The 22129-nt window shown below is 37.8% G+C and overlaps 1 protein-coding gene across 1 annotated transcript; it reads right to left on the bottom strand.

Moving 5' to 3' along the window:
* Nucleotides 1-16279: 16279 nt before the first annotated feature.
* LOC131249508 (protein neprosin-like) lies at nucleotides 16280-21525 on the bottom strand. Its single transcript, XM_058250319.1, has 7 exons — nucleotides 21061-21525; nucleotides 19934-20020; nucleotides 18832-19089; nucleotides 18069-18230; nucleotides 17742-17795; nucleotides 17478-17624; nucleotides 16280-16823 (listed from the first exon to the last, which is right to left on the bottom strand). The coding sequence occupies exons 1-7, from the start codon at nucleotides 21262-21264 to the stop codon at nucleotides 16446-16448; spliced, it is 1290 nt and encodes a 429-aa protein (XP_058106302.1). The 5' UTR covers nucleotides 21265-21525; the 3' UTR covers nucleotides 16280-16445.
* Between the last annotated feature and the right edge of the window lie 604 nt (nucleotides 21526-22129).

Genomic DNA, 22129 nt, shown 5'->3' with positions numbered 1-22129 from the left:
AGGGAGAGATTTGATGGGGATTTTCTCCTCATTGCTGGGTTCGATGAAATCGAACCAGTTTCGATATCATCGATAATTGCAGGATTTTTCAGCGTTGGTTGCTGAACAGTTTTTGTCCTGTTCCGATATCATCGAGAGACCTTCAGATGATATCGAGGCTGTCATCGAGAGTGGCTCGATGATATCAATAATTGTTGAAATTTTCACCCATGGTCGCTGGACAGTTTTGGTCATGTTTCGATATCATCGAAGGACTGTCGATGATATCGAAGTTGTTATCGAGAGCCCACCGATATTATCGAAGAGTTCCACAGATGCGATTGCGAAAACGCAGATTTTACGAAAATTGTTTCTTATTTTGATTACATCTCTTTCTATTCTTATATAAAGGGGTGTATGCGGTATTGTGGTGCATTCTAGGGTATTCTAGGGTTTTCTAAAGCTTTGCAAGGGTTTGCTAAAGGGCTTAAGGTTATCAAAGGTGTGAGAGAGAGAGAGAGAAAGAGAAAGAAGAAGCTTGTGGAAGGGAGGTTATACTCGTAGAGGTGATCTACCATATCTCAGCGCTTCCACATCCTCGTAATCAGTGAGATCTCTCCGTCTTCTTTGTTTCTCTTATTGTTTATTCACTCCTGCGTGAGTGAAGAATGTTTAATCCAAGCGGTGTGTGCTTGTGATCGGTTGTAACATTCTGCTTTATAGTGGATTGTTGATCTGGACGAGGTCCCGTGGTTTTTACCTCTTTGAGGGTTTTTCACGTAAAAATCTCTGGTGTGGTATGGTTTATGTTTTGATTTAGTTCATTGCATTCTTATTCCATAATTCTGATTTGTTTTGGGAGGTTAGATCCTAAGGTTTTGTGCAAGGCCCTCAACAGACAGAACTTTGTTGGCCCCACCATGATGTATATATTTATCAAGCAGTCCATTCATTTTGTCAAATCATCTTAGGACACAACCTAAAAATATGTCAATTCCAAAGCTCAAATGGCCCACAATAAAAATAATGACATTTAGCATTGAACCCAATGTTTTCTATTGTGTTGCCCACCTTATCATTAATCTGCCTTATTTTTTGGATGCGGATTGCTCCTAACCCTACTTGCCTGTAGCCCCTGGGGCAGTTCTGTTGGCAAGACCACCGTGATGTGTATATATATTTATTCATGACATGTATCCCTTTTCTCATATCATTTTAAAGCATGAAGACAACTATGTGGCGGATCCAACATGGACCACAGTACAGATGACTCGGATGTAATGCAACTGGCATTTAATGTGATGTGCATTTAATGCAACCAAGCTTATTATTTGGTGTGGTCCACTTGAGGGTTGGATTCATGCTTTAAAATGATCTTGAGGAAAGGAATGGACGGCTTGGATGAACAGATACACCACAGTGGGCCTGCCTATAGAACTGCCCGATCAGGGGTAAGACGCAATCCGTGGTAAGGAAGTTAAGAAAAGCTATCATTATAATTTTACTGATTATTTATATTTACTTACCATTATTTATTCTTAAAATAAAATAAGCGGGCATTTTGAAATTACATATGAAGCACAACTTAATATGCAGACGTTCTAAAATTATATATGAAACACAGCTTAAATGAAATTAGTCGGACTAAAATGTGAAACTCAATGTGGCTGAATCACAGCCTCAAAATTAGATTGTTCCGGAAATCCTAATGGTTGAATTGTAGGCACTTGTTTGTAGAATTACGACCATGGGATATTTTTATTTTCAGCCGCTAAATAAATGTCTACCATTGGATAAACAACTGATAATACAAGTTTAAATTTTGGATAATAATACATCTAAATAAGTGCCCACAAATTGGACGGTTTAATCTTACTTGTATTTCACGTATTTAATTTTTAAGGGACTGTTTGGATGCTGTAAAATCTTAAATTGTACCGGATTATGGGTAATCAGACTCTAGGGGCTGTTCGCATACTTCTATTTGCAACCATGGGGTATTTTCATTTTGAGTAGGCCGTTAGATAAACAGCCGATAATATAAGTTTAAATTTTGGATCATGATACATCTAAATAAGTGCCCACAAATTGGTCGGTTTATTCTTACTTGTATTTCACGTATTTAATTTTTGAGTGACTGTTTAGATGCCTTAAAACCTTAAATTGTACCGGATTGTAGGTAATCAGACTCTAGGCGCTGTTCGCATACCTCTATTTGCAACCATGGGGTATTTTCATTTTGAGCCATTAAATAAATGTCCACCATCGAATAAACAGCTGATAATATAAGTATGAATTTTGGATCATGATACATCTAAATAAGTGCCATCAAATTGGACAGGTTTATTCTTACTTGTATTTCAGATTGTTGTTCGTATACCTCTATTTGCAGTCATGGGGTATTTTCATTTTGAGTTGTTAAATAAATGTCCACCATTGGATAAACGGCTGATAATATAAGATTAAATTTTGGATCATGATACATCTAAATAAGTGCCCACATATTGGACGATTTAATCTTACTCGTATTTCACATATTTAATTTTTAAGGGACTATTTGGATGCTGTAAAATCTTAAATTGTACTAGATTGTAGGTAACTCTAGGGGCTGTTTGCATATCTCTATTTGCAATTCGAGGTAAATTCTTTATAACTAAAAATATATTATACATGTTAGAACAACAATGGTTGATACACATTCGTGATGTGTGGAGCTTACCATAATGTGCACGATACATCTAATATGTCCATTATATATGCTTCCATTGATGCTCTCTTATGGCATATATATATATATATATATATATATATATATATATATATATTTTATGTTTAAATGTGTGATCATTTATCACAGAAGAAACGTGGGACCCGCATCTCTGATTTAGAAACCCAGTTGGGCCAAGCACAAGAAGAACTCAAGAAACTGAAGGAGCAGCTGGCTTCTTCAGAAGCTGCAAAGAAAGAAGTTCAAGAAGAGCATGATACTCTCCCATATGTTTTATGTGCTTCACTGATTTTATTATACGGCTGATTTTTGGGATATCCCATAATTTAGAGGGCACCCATTAAATGAAGGTGTTGATGGTTGACACGCATCATGGTGGGACCCACATAGCTCGACCTCACGGGAGATAATCGTGAGGTCAAGCGCATAGTACCTTTTCCCATATATATATATATATATTGTTAAGGGGACTATACAAGAAGAAATGATAGGACATCCACCTTTAAAAACTTTTAGATTGCATTAGGGCCCACTATGATAGGTGCAAGACATCCAATCCATTGACCACATGCATGTTTTGATGCTCTTTTAGAGCTTCAAAAAATCAAGTCATTTATATGTAATGTGCTGATTTTGGCGGGATTTACCATCTTGAGCTTTGTAATGTGCATTGTTTGAAGTATCTATGATATTATCAAAATAACTCTGATGTTATCAATATCTCTAACTCGGCTATACCAATAATAGCAATACTAACAAGACTGGTATGATGATGTATCACTAACATACTAATGTTGATAATGTATTGCCAATATTTTCGATTGTATAAGTTTCAGAGTGTTGCTTGTATTGCTGATGTTTCGATATCGCCAATATTTTTTACTATATAAATTTCAAGTGCCGTTTTGTATAACTAATCTATTGATGATATTTCAATAACATAGTTAATGTATTAATAGCATCAAAATATATATTTATTATTAAAAAAATCATTTTATTTTTATTTTATGAGTTCATGGTCCTATACAATGTTTAATTTGTTGACGATAATAACACAATATTGTTGTTATCACAACATATATATTATCGAGACCACAATTTTTCGTTTCTATTTCAATTGTCAACGAATTCTTGACAAAATATCGTGTGTTGTCGATATTCTAAAATATCGATAAATGTTAGAATGAAATGTTTGATGGTTGAATGGATAGATGGGATAGTTAAACTAATTTCTTACTATAAGACATGCTTTTAGGATCACATTAAATAAAAACTTATCATATTGCATTCTTTTTATAATTTGTAATTATATATATATATATATATAGGTGTCTTTTAAAGTTTCATTAAAAATTTCACCATTTTCAACATATTTCTCTAAGTTTCTCCACGTTTCCAATTATTCATGATATTATTGACAAAATTAATATTGTTTTCACATCATAATTAGCAAAATTTGCAGCAATACCAATACTTCAAACATTGATGGTATGAATACCTACTTTATATATTATAAATACTTTACAAGTTAGCGACATATATAAATAATTTACCTGTAAATAACTGTTCACCACCCCAAGTATAGGGTTGCGATGTAGCAATAATCTCGGTAAAACCAATGTCAAATCCACAGGGGCTGAACCTTGTACGTAATATGAAAGTACCCATAACTAGAACTAGAAAAAGATATAATATAAACCAAGGAGAATTAAGGGAATAAGTATGATTAAAGTAATTAAAACTAAAAAAATTAAAGGTAAGAACTAGGGTGCCAAGGATCCACTTGTAGCTATTGGGAAGTTACCTTACATAATTTAAGGACACAACTGAAATTGGAGTCATATCTTATCTAGTTGGTAAGAAGAGATTTGTCAGATCTCTGAATGTCTCATGGATCTAATCATCAATAGTTAAGAATGATGAAGATTTGGAAGTGATTCCGTCACCAAACCATGCCTACGAGACAAGGCAAATAACAACAATTTACCAAACCCACAACCAATCATAAGAGAATTGAGAAGATTAGGAGGATTCCATCACCCAACCATACCCATGAGACGATGGTGAACAACGAGATTATCTAATTTCACACTTTCAATACGTGAAAAGATAATATCTCAAGTTATCGCAGATCTATTGTAATTTGAGTCACAACAAACCATTAAAGCTAAAAAATATTCCTCAACAATCAAACTAGAATCTATAAGGTCCAACCAGACATGAATCAAAACAAAGCCAACATCCTAATCACGCAATAAGCTTTACCTCTTAGCTAAGAAGTTTAGCCTATCATGAAATCTCTTAAAAAACATAAATAAACAAGAACAAAGAAAGAGAAAAACTCTTGAAAACTGCTTCACTCCATGCTCTCTCTAATGATGCCTCCACGGCTGCCTGATGGATGCCCCACGTCCAGCTGATAGCTACAGATGATCCCCCTGCACGTCCTCTCTCTCTCTCTCTCTCTCTCTCTCTCTCTCTCTCTTATATGCACAGGAGACTAGTTCGGCCGAGTCGGTGGGAGTGAGGTGTTTATGTAGCAACAGAGTCTGCCCAGCGAAAGCGCAAGCTGACCTGCATTTAGCTAGGTTTTTGGACCAGAAGAGCGCCGAAAAACCCAGTTTTTCTCGTGTGTAGGGTAAAGAGCCCCTTGTGAAGATTTTGGATGGTCCAGACCGGCCATCCGATCGTAACCTTGATCACAGAATGGCCCACAGCATCTGGTTTTCACGGAAGCAGGGCCTGCGAAAAACAGAGCATGCTGCGATGGTCAGTGGGCCCCACAGTGATGTTTTCGGTGAAATTCACCCCGTCCATTGAATTCCTGGCGAAAAACCAGTCTGGAATGGGCGATTTTGGTCGAGTTTGGTGTGGCCTACTGAATCAAATCGCCCCACCATTCATCCTGCGTTTGACAGTGATCTGCGTGTGTCTATGTGCATGGATGTATAAGGTCAGCATGGATAGGGTCTTGGCCACACCCTGAGAGAATGGATGGTCCAGATCGTCCATCTGGACTGATCTAGATGGCCCACTGAGATCACGTGCTGCACAGTGTGCGGACGCTTGCAGAAATCCAATTTTAAGAAGGAGAGCTCGGGTCTTGGTGCTTTGACTGAATTTGTGATCCAGTGTTGCGCGCGTGTACGTGTGCTATACACACACGCAACCCAGGTCGGGTCCCATTGTGATGATTATGGTAAATCTTCTCCGTCCATCCCTTTCCTAATTTAATTTAAGGGGTTGAGACCAAAATTTAAGCATATGCAGTGATCAGGTGGGCCCCAAATCTCTGATATGTGGGCTAATCTATTTATTAGGCCACTTCCAAAGGGATCCAAGGGATGAATTTTGACATGCACGGTTAATTTAGAATACTTAAGCCAGATATAAAGTTTCGAGCCTAACGGATGGTAGGAACCTTGTGATCTTGCATTCAGGACGACTTTCAAGCCACTTGAACTTCAATCACTTGATTTTGTCGGATCTCTCGCATGTAAATTCTTCGATCTCGATCCCATAGGGTCCGTCCCTTACCTTGGTGATTTTTAATTGTTAAATTCATGCCTTTAGTACCATTTTTAGTCCAAGCTTCCTAAATTCACACCACAAACACGATTAAAATAGGCCGTTAAACAATATCATGTTCGTAAATTCATGTAAAAAATGGGGTCTAATATGTAATATTTGACCCTTAACAATAACCACTTAAAGGCCAAATAAAATAGTATGTAAATGGTTTACACATGAAATTCTTCTTAGCTATAAAGTGTTTATGGCTTATAACTTTAAAAGAATCCAAACAATTCCTGAATAATTTATTAGTACCCGTGTATCATCATATTAAAGTTTTTTACCGTAGGATACATATAGCCATGTTCTTGCAATAGTCTATATACGGGGCACATGGTTTGTTGTGTGGGGGCATGTCAACCACCATTGTTTGGTGGATGATCCCGCTAACTAGCTAGTCTAAACTTTCATGGACCTCACCATGATGTATGTGTTTTATCCACACAGTCCATCCATTTTGTCAGCTCATTTTTGGGCGAGCCCCAAACCTCAGGTGAAGTAGACCAGAGGAAACAATGAAAAGAATAAATGCTTACCATAGAAAAATTGCTGGGAGCAACAAATGTTTCAGATTATGCTGATATTTGTCTTTTCCCTTCATTCAGGTTTGTGTAACCTTATCAGGCTGGATATCAAATAAATATTTACAATGGCCTTAGGACATTCAATCAACACTGCTTCCTATAATGTGGTCCATCTAAGATTTCAATGTCTCATTTTAGGGCTCATGCCCAAAATAAACTGGCAAAATGCATGGACAGCGTGGATAAAACCATACATTACTGAGGGCCCGACAGAGATATGATACCAGCTAGCTGGCTGGTGTGGGGTCACCCATGTCCTCCGCTTACACTCACTGCAAGGTTGGTAGAATAAGTTAATTCTATAATGTGGTGTTTGGAGCAAACATCCAATCTGTCCATTAGTTGCGCTTATTCAATTTTACTGGCATACACAAAAAAACAGAACGATCCAAAAGACAAGTGAGCTACATCACAGAGAACAACTGGGAAGAGGATGTCATCATTAAAACCTCCCAAATTATTTAAGGCGTGAAGTAGGGGTGCACACGGGTCGATTCGATTCTGGGGTGAAACCGGAACCGAACCGTTCCCAACGGTTCTAGGATATTCGGAACCGGAACTGAACCATTAGCACCCTAGAACCGAACCGGAATCGGACTGTTAAAACCAGTTCAATTCCAGATCGGTTCCACGGTTCTGGGCTTTTTATAATGCAGCCCAATTGCATGTTTTATTTTATAATCTTGCCCATGTCCATTCGTGTCGTGATTCATTTGATGAATGGTTTAGATATTGTATAAGGTATGCTAAAATACATTTATGGAAACAATCAAATGGTGCATTATAAACCATAAATCATGAGTCGAATATGGAAATAATCAAAGGGTTCCTGGTTTGGTTCCAAGTCCAGTTCCATGGTTCGGTTCTGCGGTTTGGATCCACGTTCGGTTTGGTTCTACATACCCCCAAACTGAGAACCGAACCAATGTAATCAATTCTTTGATTTTTGGAACCGGAATCGGAACCGGCGCACTCTAGAGCCGGACCGTTTGTTCGGTTCCGGTCCGGTTCCACGGTTCTACCGGTTCGATGTGCACCCCTAGTGTGAAGTGTTTATTCATGCCATTCTAGGACTCAAGTATGCCAGTCCATTTGATTTTAAACGTTTCAGGTATGATTTTATGTTGTGGCCCACCTCAGTTTGGGTGGGCCACATTTTTCGGCTCCAAGGAAAAGGAGAGCATAAGGGGCCCATGCGACGGACGGATTGGCTATCATGGTGGGCCCATGCAAAACGTTGTAGAGGAACTGACCTCTTTCTTACAATTGACGATAGGGTAGACCTGATTTCTATGTCGTGCATGTTCACGTGGGGCCCGACCTGATGAATGGCCGATTGTCGTACGCATGGGCCCACGGACACGAATTAGCTACTGACACGTTGAGTAGCGAGACTCGCTACTGAAGTGACGTCATCAAGTTCTGTAGGCCTCACAATGATGTATGTGTTGTATCCACACTGTCCATGCATTTTTAGAGATTATTTTAGGACATGAGCCAAAGATAGAAAGCTGGAGTGGACCCCACCGCATAAACAGTGGGGAGAGTGATGTCCACCGTTGAAGCCTTCCTAAGGTCCACCTAGATGTTTATTTGAGATCCAACCTGTGCATGAGTTAACAAAGACATTAAAGAAAGGAAAACACTAATATTAGCTTGATCGAAAACTTTTGTGGCCCACCCTTAGAAGTTTTTAATGGTGTGCGTCACTCTCTCCACTGTTTTATGTAGTGGGGTCCACTAGTGCTTTAGATCTGATTCATTCTTTGGTTCTGTGAACGCCTCCCTCCCCCCACCCACACGCGTGCACAAGCATGGCGGTGCCCTCACTTTATTGGCTTCGTATTGATTTTTGTTATTATAGGCAATGTGTGCTATTGATGCAGGTGTAAAAATGCATTTGATTTGGAGTTGCCACTAGCCAAATGAAACATAAAATCTACGGCCGGCTATGAACCGTAGAACGATTTCCCAACTCAAGTGACTCCCACGGTTGGTTTGCGGCCGTAGATTCCAAGTAAGGGCCTCGGTGACGGACAAGGAACGGTTTAAGCACTCTTTTCCGCCCGCATAATGTGCGGTCTCTGCTTCACAAGATTTGTAATTTTTGGAGATTTAATGGAATTTTGGCATTTTATACTTGGCCATACTTTGCATAACCTAAGTGGGCCGGGCGGGCAGAGATAAGAAAAAAAGTTATTTAGCCTTACATCACAGAGCTAAGTGGCCCTGAGTAGGCAAATAAAGTGAAAGTAGTGAATAAAATAAAATGCTAACTAGCCTTACTTCACAGGATTTTAGATCATGGGCAGACAAATAAAGTGAAAAATGAAAGATAAAGAATAATGAAGAATAAAATGTAGAAGTAATTAATGCAATTGAATTGTGTGGAGTGGAATGCAAATTAAATAGAAATGGATAAATTCTTAGCTTTTTTGACTCCTTTGATGGCCATTTTTATCTCCTGTGTTGGGCAACATGTCCGCACGTTGGGAATCTTTAAGCTACTGTAGGTAACACCTCCAGGCAAACTCCAATCCTCAGACTTTCTCTATATTTTTTTTATCTCTCTTTCTACTCTCTATTTTCTCTCTTTCACTCTATGTTTCTCTCTGTCTGCTTAAGTTCTTTGCCTTAGCTTTTCTACCCTTGCTTTCTGTTTAAATTATCCGCCTTTGTATCTGTGTGACTCGGGTGCATTATATAGGCATTAGCTCTGCTGCCAATGCCCCCCATACATCGAGTTGTGTTGTGGGCACCCATGTAACAACCCTAGATTTTGGTGTATTAGAAAAAAATTAAAATAAATATTTAAAGATTTTATTTTTATATAAAAAATAAAAACAAGTTAATAGTTGAGTTGGTAAAAACATTCTTAGTTGAGAGAGAGGTTTAGGGATCGATTTATGGAGTAGTAATAATAATTTTTTCATCAAATGTTATAAAAAATTTAAATTCAAGATAAAAGAGGATGTGCTCATCCTATCGTATTAAGAAGTTTCTTTAAAAAAAGGGATACAGAGAGGTTTCTGCTTAATAGAAGAAAAAAAACAAGAAGCTCTGGAGAATAATCTTTTTAATTTTTTATTATATTGTTAATTTCTTCTTGATCTATACAATGGATGGTGTGAATTATTCACATTATCATTGTATAGGTGTGTAGAGTCAATTTTAATAAAGTGAACGGATCATATGATCCCTGAGGCCAAAATATACAAGGGCCATAATTTTTAGAACAATATGACCATCAGATAGGCCACATTAGTCAGATCTAAAAGTGTTTAATAAATGAATCTTAGATTTTTGCACAAGTGTTGGTATCACTTGGCGTAAAAGGTCAAGATGGGCTATCGGTGTATGTGTGATTAGATCCACACCATCCATCTAATTTGTAGAGGCAAAACATGGTAACACTTCAAGAATCTGGATGATCTAATCATCCGGTGGGCCACCCCGGTTAATTATTTGACATTCAATTTTAGGATCTTAAAAAGAAAATCTAAATCTTGATAATTAAATTTAAATAAATATATATTTTTAATTATTTGATCATTTAAGGTTTCGTCACTTAGGATGTATATCAAGGTGGGCCCCAAAATGTAAAATAAATAGATGAATAATAATGTTGTCAATATAACTGATAGGATCTCTGAATTTAAAACAACCTAATTACCTTGTGGATTCTACATTACCAGACTCAGGTGAGTTACCCAACTTGTCTCATAATTCATTAAAATTAAAACAAATCGTTTGTGATTGTTTGATTGATTGATATACTGATTTGAGTATTTTGTTATGATAATTGTTCGCTAAATTGATATGCGAATATTTTGATTCTGACAGTTATACCAAATATGAAAACGATACATTCATACACTATACATCATTTATTACATTTACATAATGTATGGTCGATCCTAGGGGCCCTCTCTGGAAGAAATGTTGATCTTGGTAGAGCGTTACTAGATGCGGGTTATGCCCAAGCCTACCGAAAGGTAGAAGCCTACCCAACGGGTGAATGTGGGTTGACGACCTTCAACCCAAGCAGATGGACGATCTTCTTATCTGATGCATTCATACATCATTTGCATCCGTATCATTGTACATCAATTTTTATGTTATTTTGATTGTTATGATTATAAACTATGCTGGGTTATTTCACTAAGCCCGGCCAGCTTACATTTTTATTGATGGAAAAACCGTACAGAGGAGCTATTAGCAGATGATGTGACGCAAGAATTGGAAGGATGCACCGTACCTGAACATGATCCATGTGAAATATGGCCATACTTATTTGAAGATGAAGCGGCGGTATTAGGCCATTTCTGATTTCTTGCTAGCATAGTTTGATTAACGTAAAATGCATATCGATATTGATTTTGAGATTTTAAGAAATTATTTAGATTTATTTCATTGAAACAATGTTACTATATAATAAACATAATTATAGTACGATGATATAATAAATGAATGATTTTTAAGGTTTATTTTATTTTAAGGGTTATCAAGATTTATATATATCTGGTTGATTGGTGCTAAGTGTTATGAATGTGTGATTGGGATTGTGGTGGAACTTACACTGAATATAATTATCATCTCTGATTAAACTGATTAAGGAATTAAATTAGTACACTTTGTATACGAGTTATGAACTGAAACTCGGGTCTGAGGTGCATACTCTGTACCCAGATTTCGGGGCGTGACAGGCTCCCACCCTGAATTGTGAGCATGGAGGTAGTTTTTATATATTAAAGTATTATTTTCTTCCCTCCTAACAACATGCATGTATTGATTTTTATTTATTTATATATATTTATTTTATATATAATGTAATTATTACTTATATATTATATATATATATATATATATATATATATATATATATATATATATATATATATATATATATATGGGAAAAGGTACTATGCGCTCGACCTCACGAGTCCGTCCCATGAGGTCGAGCTGTGTGGGCCCCACCGTGATGCGTTTCGAACATCTACCCCATCAGTCAGATGCACCATTCCATCGTGGGCCTAGGTCTCAAAAATCAAGTCAATCCGTGACTTGTGTGGGCCACACCACATACAGAAGTGGGGAGGGGCCGTGCACCATTAAAACATTCATAATCATTTTTTGGGCTCACCGAGATGTGGTTTGTAAATCCAGCCCATCCATTATGTGTGTCCCACTTGTATGAGGGTTCAGATCAAGTTTCAGCAACATCCAAAACTCAGGTGGGCCCCACCAAGTGTTTTTATATGTTTTAACGGTGTCTTCACATGATTTTAGATGGTATGATCCACCTGAGTTCCGTATACGGCTGATTTTTAGGATATCCCATAATTTAGAGGGGACCCATCAAATGCACGGTGTTGATGGTGGGCCCACACAGCTAGACCTCGTGGGACGGACTCATGAGGTCGAGGCGCATAGTATCTTTTCCCTATATATATATATATATATATATATATATATATATATATATATATATATATATATATATATATATATATAACGATTCAGATCTTAGATACCGTGTAGCTGATGGAGAAGCTGCCATTCTGGCAAGTGAATCTATGCATTTATATCTTGTTCGTTGTTCATCCGTTTTCAGTAATCTTAGTCTTGTTTGAAAGATGATCAGATAAGCCTTCTAACAAGACTAGAATTACTTTGATCGGACCTCGTTTGGTGTGCCAAAAATACGTTCGTCAAATATATGAAATTGGTTATTTGTAATTTGATCAATAATATGTTTTTTGATAATATTAAGATCATGGGAAATGTCGTCTGATAAGCTTTTCATTGCAACTAAACTCATCTCAATTAGATCCCGTTTGACTAGTTTAAAGCGTAACCAAAGTTTTTCTGATTTTAGTTCATCGGCAATGCATGGTTTTGATAAACGGGCTGGATCTTCCTCATCATGACTTGGATTGGAGGAAACTTAAGTTTGTTAGAAAGATCATTTAAACACTTTTCCAATGAATCATAAATCATCCTAATTAGTCAAAATTTGCTTCCAATAATACCATGATCATTTTATATATTAGGATGACTGTACTTTTTTTATTTATTTTGAAGATATGACCTCTTATGCCTCAACACAACGTTATTCGAAAAAATTAAATGATACAAAGAGTGATTCATGGGTAAAGAGTATTCGTTTTATCTATTTTTGCATATCGGTTGCGTCATAAAGAGAGTTTTAGGAGTTTTGGAGTCTGGATGCTCGGCCGTGATTGAATCGCTATTAGATTTGGTCCTAATCGATTGGGTCCATCGGTTGTTTTCAACACATGCCATGTATGCTCTCAATTTAATCCGTTTAGTTTTTCAATAATTTCCAAGCCAGTAAGATATAATTGATTGAAGTTAAGTTGAAGCTCATAGTAAAATGTCCTTGTTTTAAGTGGGGTGTCCACGTGTTCATGCCCTGAAATGATCTCTCCCAATAAATGTGCGGTGCGGATACAAAACATAGATCATGCTGGGACCCACATAATTAGATGACGCGAATCTCGTCTTCAATCCGCCGTCGCGTGACCGCAGAGCTTCTGACGCTGACTCACGTGTCTCTCCACCTGCCTCTTTCTGTTTTGGTAGGATGGACGTGGCAGTGGGCGTTCTGACGTGGGAATATTATGATACTTGGGCAGCGTATGGAGCTTCATACGCAGCCGCCCAGAAATTACACATGTTGCATGCATTAGCACAAACGAAACCGAGTATATTGCGTATCCCACTGCCTCTAAGTCAAATTTCCAGAATCAGATTATTTGAAAGATCCTAATCTCTGATTGGTGGACACCTGTTTTTTGAAATAGGACCACTAGATAGTTTTCATTGCTAACCGTAGACTAAATGGCGATTCGTTTGATAGTCAGATAATCAAATAAAGGTATGTTTTGGTTCATGATGCATCTAAACTAGCATCCATAATTCGAACAGTTTAATTTGACATAATCACGTGCGACATATGGAATTTTAAGTAATTTAAATTTGCCTGCGTATCATCTATCACACTCCGCCAGAGTATCGAGGTTTTTCTATTCCGAAAGTTACAACTTTAATTCCAACACACCTATTGCCCCAGCGGTAGTTGGCAAATTACACGCACCTGAGGAGAGAACGAATTTACGCAGCATTTTCTGGAAGCAAGAGATTGCGGGGCACGGCTTCGGTGGATCCCTGACTGTGGGGCCCACCTTGATGTATTTTCCTTACATCCACGCCGTCCAACGTTTTTAAAGTTCAATTTAGGGCATGATCAAAAAATAAAGCATATCAAAATCTAAGGTGGATCATAACATAGGAAACAGTGTTGATTGACCGTTAAAAGCTTATTGTAGGTCACAAAAGTTTTAGATCAAGATGATTTTTGTGTGGTCCCTTCATCAATGTCTTTACGACCTTATCAACAAGGTTGGATGTTAAATAAACATTCCGATGGCCTGCAAGAAGTTTTTAATGGTGAGTAATCACCACTGTTTCCTGTGTTGTGATCCACATAACATTTAGATCTCTTCATGTTCTTTATTATGCCCTAAAATAATCTTTAAAAACGGATGGACGGCGTGGATGTAAGTTAAATTCATAAAGGCAGGCCCCACAGTCATGAATCGACCGACCTCGGATCCACTGAAGCCGCATCCAGAGATTTCGTCCGCCCAGTTGACACTGCGGGTCCATGCCCAAAAATCTTCCACCGTTCATTCAACAATGATGGCGGAAATCTTCACGCGCTTTCAAAACGGATCTTTGAAAGTTGAAATTTCAAAGGGGAAAGATGGCACACGCCCGAATGCGTGCTAATTCCCATGGTTCGTATGTAGAATCCAAACCGTGCATCCATTGTGACTCCTCATGTTCACCGTACACTCCAATAATCATCCTGATCCAAAACTCAGCCGGGACACACCACAATGATCCATGCACAATCATGCCTAAACCCTAGAAATTATATATCTGCTGTGTAACTTTGTGCGGCCCATCGAATGACAGGGTTGGATGGGATATAGAAAACACCGTGGACACAACATTCCATCCAGATGTTGCTATTGTGGGCATTACCCTCCTGGTGTTCCCCGTTGATCACATTGCTGTGGTCCACTTGAGTTAAGGATAAAATAGAATTTGGTCTCTATACCTTAATTCTTAGTATTAAAGTACGACGAAGATTTAAAAGTGCTACTACGAGAGAATATTAGCTGTTATCCTTATTGTGTGGGGCCCACCTTGATGAATGTGTTATGTTCACTCACCCATCCCTTTCTTTAATTTATTTTTGTACGTTATTACAAAACTTAAGCAAGTTCAAATCTCATGTGGACCACACCAACAAAAAAAAGCGGTGAATGACCATTATAAACTTTTTGTAGGCCACGTTGTGGATCAAGCCGATCTCTATGGTTTCCTTCCTATAGGATGGTAAATAATATTACCGATCAGGACCTGTGTAGTATTTAACTGTGGGCATTCAATAACCAATGTTTCCTCTAATGTGATCCACTTGAGATTTGGATGCGATTAATTTTTAGGACCACGTACTAAAATGGATGGACGGCATTGATATAACACATCATCAAGGTGGACCCCACCGTAAGGGTAACATTACCAGGTAATACCTAATCAACAAACTACGTATGTTTTGAGACGCACTTAGGGCGTGTTTGATTTCCACTGGCTTGGGTAAATACCCAGGAAATCAGTAATTATTACCATTTTATACGTTTGTAGGGAAACTTTTGCATTGGAACCAGTTCAAATAGTTATTTAAAATTTTTAAACCTCAAGGTAATGTGTATGCAATATTAATTCCGTCCATATGTTTTAACACAATATTTTGAGTCATGAGACAAAAAATGAGGATGATCAAACACTCAGGTGGCCCACACCATAAGAAACAATGGCCTCACAAAGTTTTTAATGATAAGTATTCGATTCCTGTTTTCGTATGGTGTGGTCCATTGAGTTTTGGATATACTTCATTTTTTTGTTCATACTATAAATTCAAAAGGCATAATGGATGAACGGTGTGGATAAGCTAAATGCATCACAGTGGAACCCACATATATTTTGTAAGATTTCCATGTCAAAAAAGTAAGTCGTCAAATCAGATGCCTTGTATATAGACGTGGAAATAACTATTACTCTTTTCCGTATTTACCATTGCACTGAAAATCAAACAGGCCCTTAGGTTTTAATTGACATTCCAAAATGAGATAACACAATAGACATACGGATAGATGTTACCCGCTTACTACAGTGGGCCACACAACCTTTGTTGGTTGAGCTTTTTATGTGAGCTATATGCCAGATGCAAAACAGGAAAATTCTAATGTCCCATGGAAACTCAACCACTGCATCACTAGCAAAACTAATTTTATGCGAAAAAATGTCTTTGGCTCTCTAAGAAAACAAACCATCTTAGAAGAAGCTTATGTTTTACTTGTATGTCTTCCATGCTTGTATGCATTAATGTTAGAGAATGCCCCATAAAAACTATACAAACACCATCAATGACATACACCTTTTATTTCATCATCATATACTCGCACGCACACTGTCCATCTCACCCATCATGGACATTTAAAGTTTCGGCCAGGCCCACCAAAGAAGAACGGAGGATCGGAGTGGCCTTCGACGTAATTGAAGGCGTCGTAGCAATTATACTGGTCCTGGTACGTATAAACCCATTCGGGATACTTCCAAACTAGGGAATTGCTGCGAATCCGGATCTCTTTCATGAAACATGGACCATGAAACCAGTCCTGAGAGAAACTACCGCTGCCCATCCATGTGCCCGTGTGTGGGGTCCCAAGCTTCTTGCTGTATACTTCTCCTCCCCATAGTACTATGGTGGCTGCGTTTTTCATTGTACTAAAGATGAGAGATGGCCAGTATCCTACAACAGTCTCATCTCCCAATTGCAACCACCAGCTATCGGTATCTGGGTCCTACATTACATGGAAAATCAGGCAATCAAACGGTCAGATTATGTGAAGAGAGTCAATGAGAAAAAGATCATTCAAAATCTCTAAATTCAAATGGTATGGCCCACCTGAGTTTTGAAGTGTGATTTTTTACTAATTCTTTCACCATCATGGCCTACATCAGATGAATGGATTGGATGGCTTATAAACACTGCAGTGGGTCTTATTGAAAATAAACAGCGGGAATGCCCATCCCAACCGTTTCCTACACAGTGTGGCCTCCCTGAGTTTTGGGTCATCACGATTTTTTAAGGTCAGAGTAAAAATGAAGCATCTTAGACAATGGACGGAGTGGATCTCATGAAAGTTACACCTACTTGGCTGTTGATTAGCTAATTTCATGGACGGTCAAAGTTAACTGGCATGCGCCAATTTCATGGCACACGTGTATGATCGGAACCATTGTTGGTAAGCCATCTGATCAGCAGCTTGCAAGTAATCGGTGACCACAAACTTGAACAAAAAAGATCAATGGCCCATATTCAACTTGCAATGGTTAAGATTGTCCGATCGGTGCAATTATTAAGAAACTGATCATTCATGGATGGCCCACCAATTAGATCAGACATATTTAGAAAAAATGCATGCAGATGATGAAAAACACCTTTTGTAACTTACCCAAGTAACGGAGTAGGTGACCGCGTACTGGGGCCCACCATGTTGGGAAAGAGGTTCAATAGCGCTACCAAGGGCTACATCATGGCTAGTTTGTACAAATCCAGGGCACAGGAGATCAAAGCAACCGGTGGTTTTTGAAGCATCGTTCTAATACACCTCATACACAAAAACACACAAAATAATAATAATAAATAAAATAAAATGCAAAAAGAAATTTAATTTAATTTAGATTACAAGATGTAACACAGAAGTGTAGATCCTCACCGTCCAATATGTAGTCAATCGAGTTCTTTGGTCACCGTACAGGCTCGGATTATTCTGAAAAAGTGTTAAAAATAAAGAAAATTAAACATATTAAATCCAGACCGTCCAAATGTCTGACCCAAGTGTGGATGGAGATAAGTGAAAAATCGCACTATTTTTCATTTTACCATCCTAATTGGATGGTTAACTTTATTTTATAGGTTTGCATTTATAGACATTCACCATCCGTAATGGGACCCACAATTTGGATAGTCTGGATCATGGTTTAAAAATCTGATTTTCCTGAAATGATACTGTTGGTTATTAAAGAGAGATGATGGGACTAACCCCCCATCCAGCTTCAATGGCATCGAAATCATAGTAAGGCCCATTTCTGAGAAAGATCATAACATTGCTGTATTCAGTATCGTTTTCAACGAATGTACTCCACACGTTTACAACTGCTTGAGCTCCTGAATAGCTATAACCTTGAGTAAGTAATACTGCTACCTGTTTCACACGCACGCACACACGTACATTAGTTACATTATTTTTACCATAATTACACCAGAAATTTAAAAGTAAAAAAGAAAAAGAAAAGAAGAAAAGGACAGACTCAATTGCGTTGGAACTACGATCGATCAGTGGGCATCTGCACGGGTATGTTGATGTAGACCTTTGATTCATTTTGGAACAATACAATTTTAAAGTTCACATGCTGCCCTTAACGTGTGGGGCCCACCGTGATGAATGTGTTTCATATCATAAAAATTAAGCAGATCCAAATATCTGGTGGACCACACCACTGAAAGAAGTGGTGAATGAACAATGAAAGCTTTTTGCAAAAGTATTATTAAGCTAATTTTTGTATTTTCCCTTCATCTAAGTTGTATTTGACATGATCAATGGGTTGGATAGCAAATAAACATTACAGATCTGCTTAATTTTTAATGTATGCAGCCTCTTTCTGTAATGGTCAAACCTAACTTATGGACCTCTTCTTGTTTACTGAGGCCCTACCTGATGAATGGGCTACAAATCACAGAGTATTAATGCCAATTCCCATATCATGTCTTTGAAAAAAATAAAAATAAAATAAAATAAGACTTACAGCATGATCTTCGGATGGATTTTCGGTTGAATCAAGTGCATCAGATTTTGTGGTATTTGGTTTATAAATAAAATGCGATATCCTCCTCCCATATTTTTCAAGAGAAGGGGTTCTGAGTAGTACTTGCTTTTGGGCACGGCGAATGGGGACCGTTCCCTTGGGACAGCTTCCACTCTTTCGCCACACTTGTGAAATCTCAACCGTTGAAGAAGGCTTTTCTTTATTAGTCACCCGTTGTAGTCCACGACCGGGTGTCATCTGTATCGCCATATTAGTTGCTTTTAGTAAGGTAACATCTATGTGTCCACATCAAAAAAAGAAGAAGAAAAATGTATACTATCTCCTGCTGAAACTGTTAATTAGGTGGGCCCCACAACAGGGGGTCTATTTGATGGGTGGTCGGCATCTTATTCACATACGGTTAAGGTTGGCAATGGGCATGGTAGCACACCAGACCCGGCTTTGGGCTGTGCTTGGACCTACTAGCTTAGCTCATGAGCCGGGCTTGGGCATCACATTCATGGCCTGGTCAAACTGCAGGTTGGGCTTAGGCTCAGGCCATTTTAGCCCCATCAGGACTGCTCCACACGACTTTATATATACGTGTTATTTCTTACAAACATGCCGTTTCAAACCTCAATTAGGCAGTCCATCCATCTTGCATAAAGATAGCCCATTTCATTCCTGTAAAATGTTTGTTTCCTCGTTCATGTGTGGCCCACTTGATTAACAGATAGATTAGAAACATTAAAAGGAAAACAGTTCAATTTTTGGGGAGGTCTGGGTCATAACCGGTATGGAGGCCAACCAATTTTTGGTGACCCAAACAATTTATATGATGGAAAAATCTCTTAGATTGAGTATTTCAATACCCATGATTATGTAAAGGTCATGATGACCGTCCTGATCAATGGTTGAATTAATTCAATTCACTAACTTTTATTTGATCTTTACCCACCTTAAAAACTCAAACCCGTCTTATAAATGGTTTGGAGCATTGTAAATGACTCTGGATTCAAAGGCTAAAGTCTCAACATATCTAGGTGCATTGCATTTTTTGTAAACTATGAGAGAGAGAGAGAGAGAGAGAGAGAGAGAGTACATGGATAGTGTGATTTTTTAGTAAAGGATGATCAAAGGCAGGTTGCTTGTAGATGTCCACACAGTCAATGATATCTCCATCTTTACTCTGTTGTCACACACACAAGAAAACAATCAACAATCTGAAACAAACATGACAAAATGTGGGAGATACACAAAAAATAAATTAAAAAATTAACAACAATCAAGTACATTTACTAAGGATAAGAAGACAACCATCAAGTACATTTACTAAGGGTAAGATGGGCCATGTGCACCAAAAATCCTCCTTATTGTAAGATCTTACTTATTGAATACTTGGGTCTTCTCTCATTTGAATTTAAACTCTTGCCTTATTTTATTTCTTACAATCTATATTTGCTGGCTGCCTATGGAAGGGCTAGCATATTTCCACTTGGAAAATTTTTGGTGGATGGGCCCATCAAAGTTAGATCCCACAATATCAATGGATACTGAACAATGGGCACTTTTACAAATTGAAAATCCTTGCATGACACAAACTGATTATTACACCCCTTTTTAATTCCCTTCCTATATAAACTACTCTTCATATGAGTTAGCTTTTCTCTACAATTCCCCTGTTTGTATTCCGCAAGTTCTTCTATGTTTGTGTTTGGGAATGAGTCACGGGGACATATACTCATGTAGATAGTGATGATTTACCACATGTGCACATGATAAACATATAACTCAAAATCAAAGCATTCAAATCTTTGGTCCATTTGGCAGATTGGTGGTCAACTGATGAACGGTTAAAAAAATGTCAACATTCTAAATTCAAAGAAACTGTGTCCATTAACCAGGTGTTGTGATGATCCAATCAATTGGGTTCTTTGTTTATGCCCTCACACATATATATGATATGAGCCAAGTCTCATATAATTCCACTGAGGGTAGAGAGATTTTGTGGCCCACTGAACAAATGGTCCTGTGCAACTGCACGCATACAACATGGAATTACACACACAATATTGTAACAGCATAATGATAATGACAATGGTAAGAGCAACCATGTATGCATGACAATGTAATCATGAACATTTAAAATCCTATCTTATATATGCAAATGGGTTTAAGTGCCTACTAATTAGAATTGATTTGACATAATAACAAGGATGAGAGAAAAACCCGAATGCTCTTTACTGCAGGCTTATTAAGAAGCTTCAACTTCCTCTCCACCTCCAAATCTTTCTCCATTGATGCTGTATTTCTTTTACCATAAACACCATCTCTCAAAATAATGAAAAACAGTGCAAGCAAAACCATTCTTCCTTTTAAGCCCAATCCATTATCATTAACACCTTTCACCATTGTATTATGTGTAAAACACATTCACCTTTAGTCCTGCCAAAGGCCCTAAAAAGAACTTCTAAAATGACAACAGCCCATGAAAAAATCAACCACCTTTAATAATGAAAATACCATGCAAAAATATTAGGAAAAAAAAAAAAAAAAAAACCATCCACACCAATGATAGTAAAAAATCAAGAAAATGATTATTGAAGAAAACCCCTGAAAAATAAGCTTAAAAAATGAAATGGCCTCAAGTCCAACTGGTTGTACCATCACATTCAGTCCACCTAGCAAATAACTTCCAACCTTTCACATTCGTGCCACATCCAATCCGGACCTTGTGCAAAAATTAGCCACATCCGTTCGTCGAATAGACAACACTTGTATTTTGTTATTTATCAATGAGTAGACATTATTTTCTATAATGTGGCCCCACCAAATGAATAAATGGGGCTGATTTTGACATAAGGCTATCCTCATGGTGGGGCCAACCTATTGGAAGGGTTGGATGTCACACGAACATGAAAGGTTGGAAGCTATTCGCTGGGTAGACTGTTAATTGCAGTCCTGCTAGTTGTACTTAAACCTTAACAGATATATAACATATTGCGATTGCTTACCAAGAGAAAATAAGAGAGGCTCTTCGTGAAGTTGATATGTTTAGCTATTTATAAGAATGAGATGAGAAACGTACAGCATTCAAAAGCAAAACGTTTTTTTTTTTCAAAAAAAGGCGTGCGGGTCGTCTGTGTTGAAGGCACATGGAAATTAAGTGCCCTCGCTTACTGTAGGGCCCACTTTGATGATATGTTGTATATCCATGCCGTCCATCTGTTTCTACAACCCATTTAAGAACGATCTCCCATAAATTATATGGAAAAAAAATTCTCAGGTGGACCACACT

This window comes from Magnolia sinica, chromosome 1 (genome assembly GCF_029962835.1).
Source record: "Magnolia sinica isolate HGM2019 chromosome 1, MsV1, whole genome shotgun sequence".
Lineage (NCBI taxonomy): Eukaryota > Viridiplantae > Streptophyta > Magnoliopsida > Magnoliales > Magnoliaceae > Magnolia > Magnolia sinica.
The sequence above is the reverse complement of the archived record's forward strand: the minus strand, read 5'-3'. Positions and strand labels throughout refer to the sequence as shown.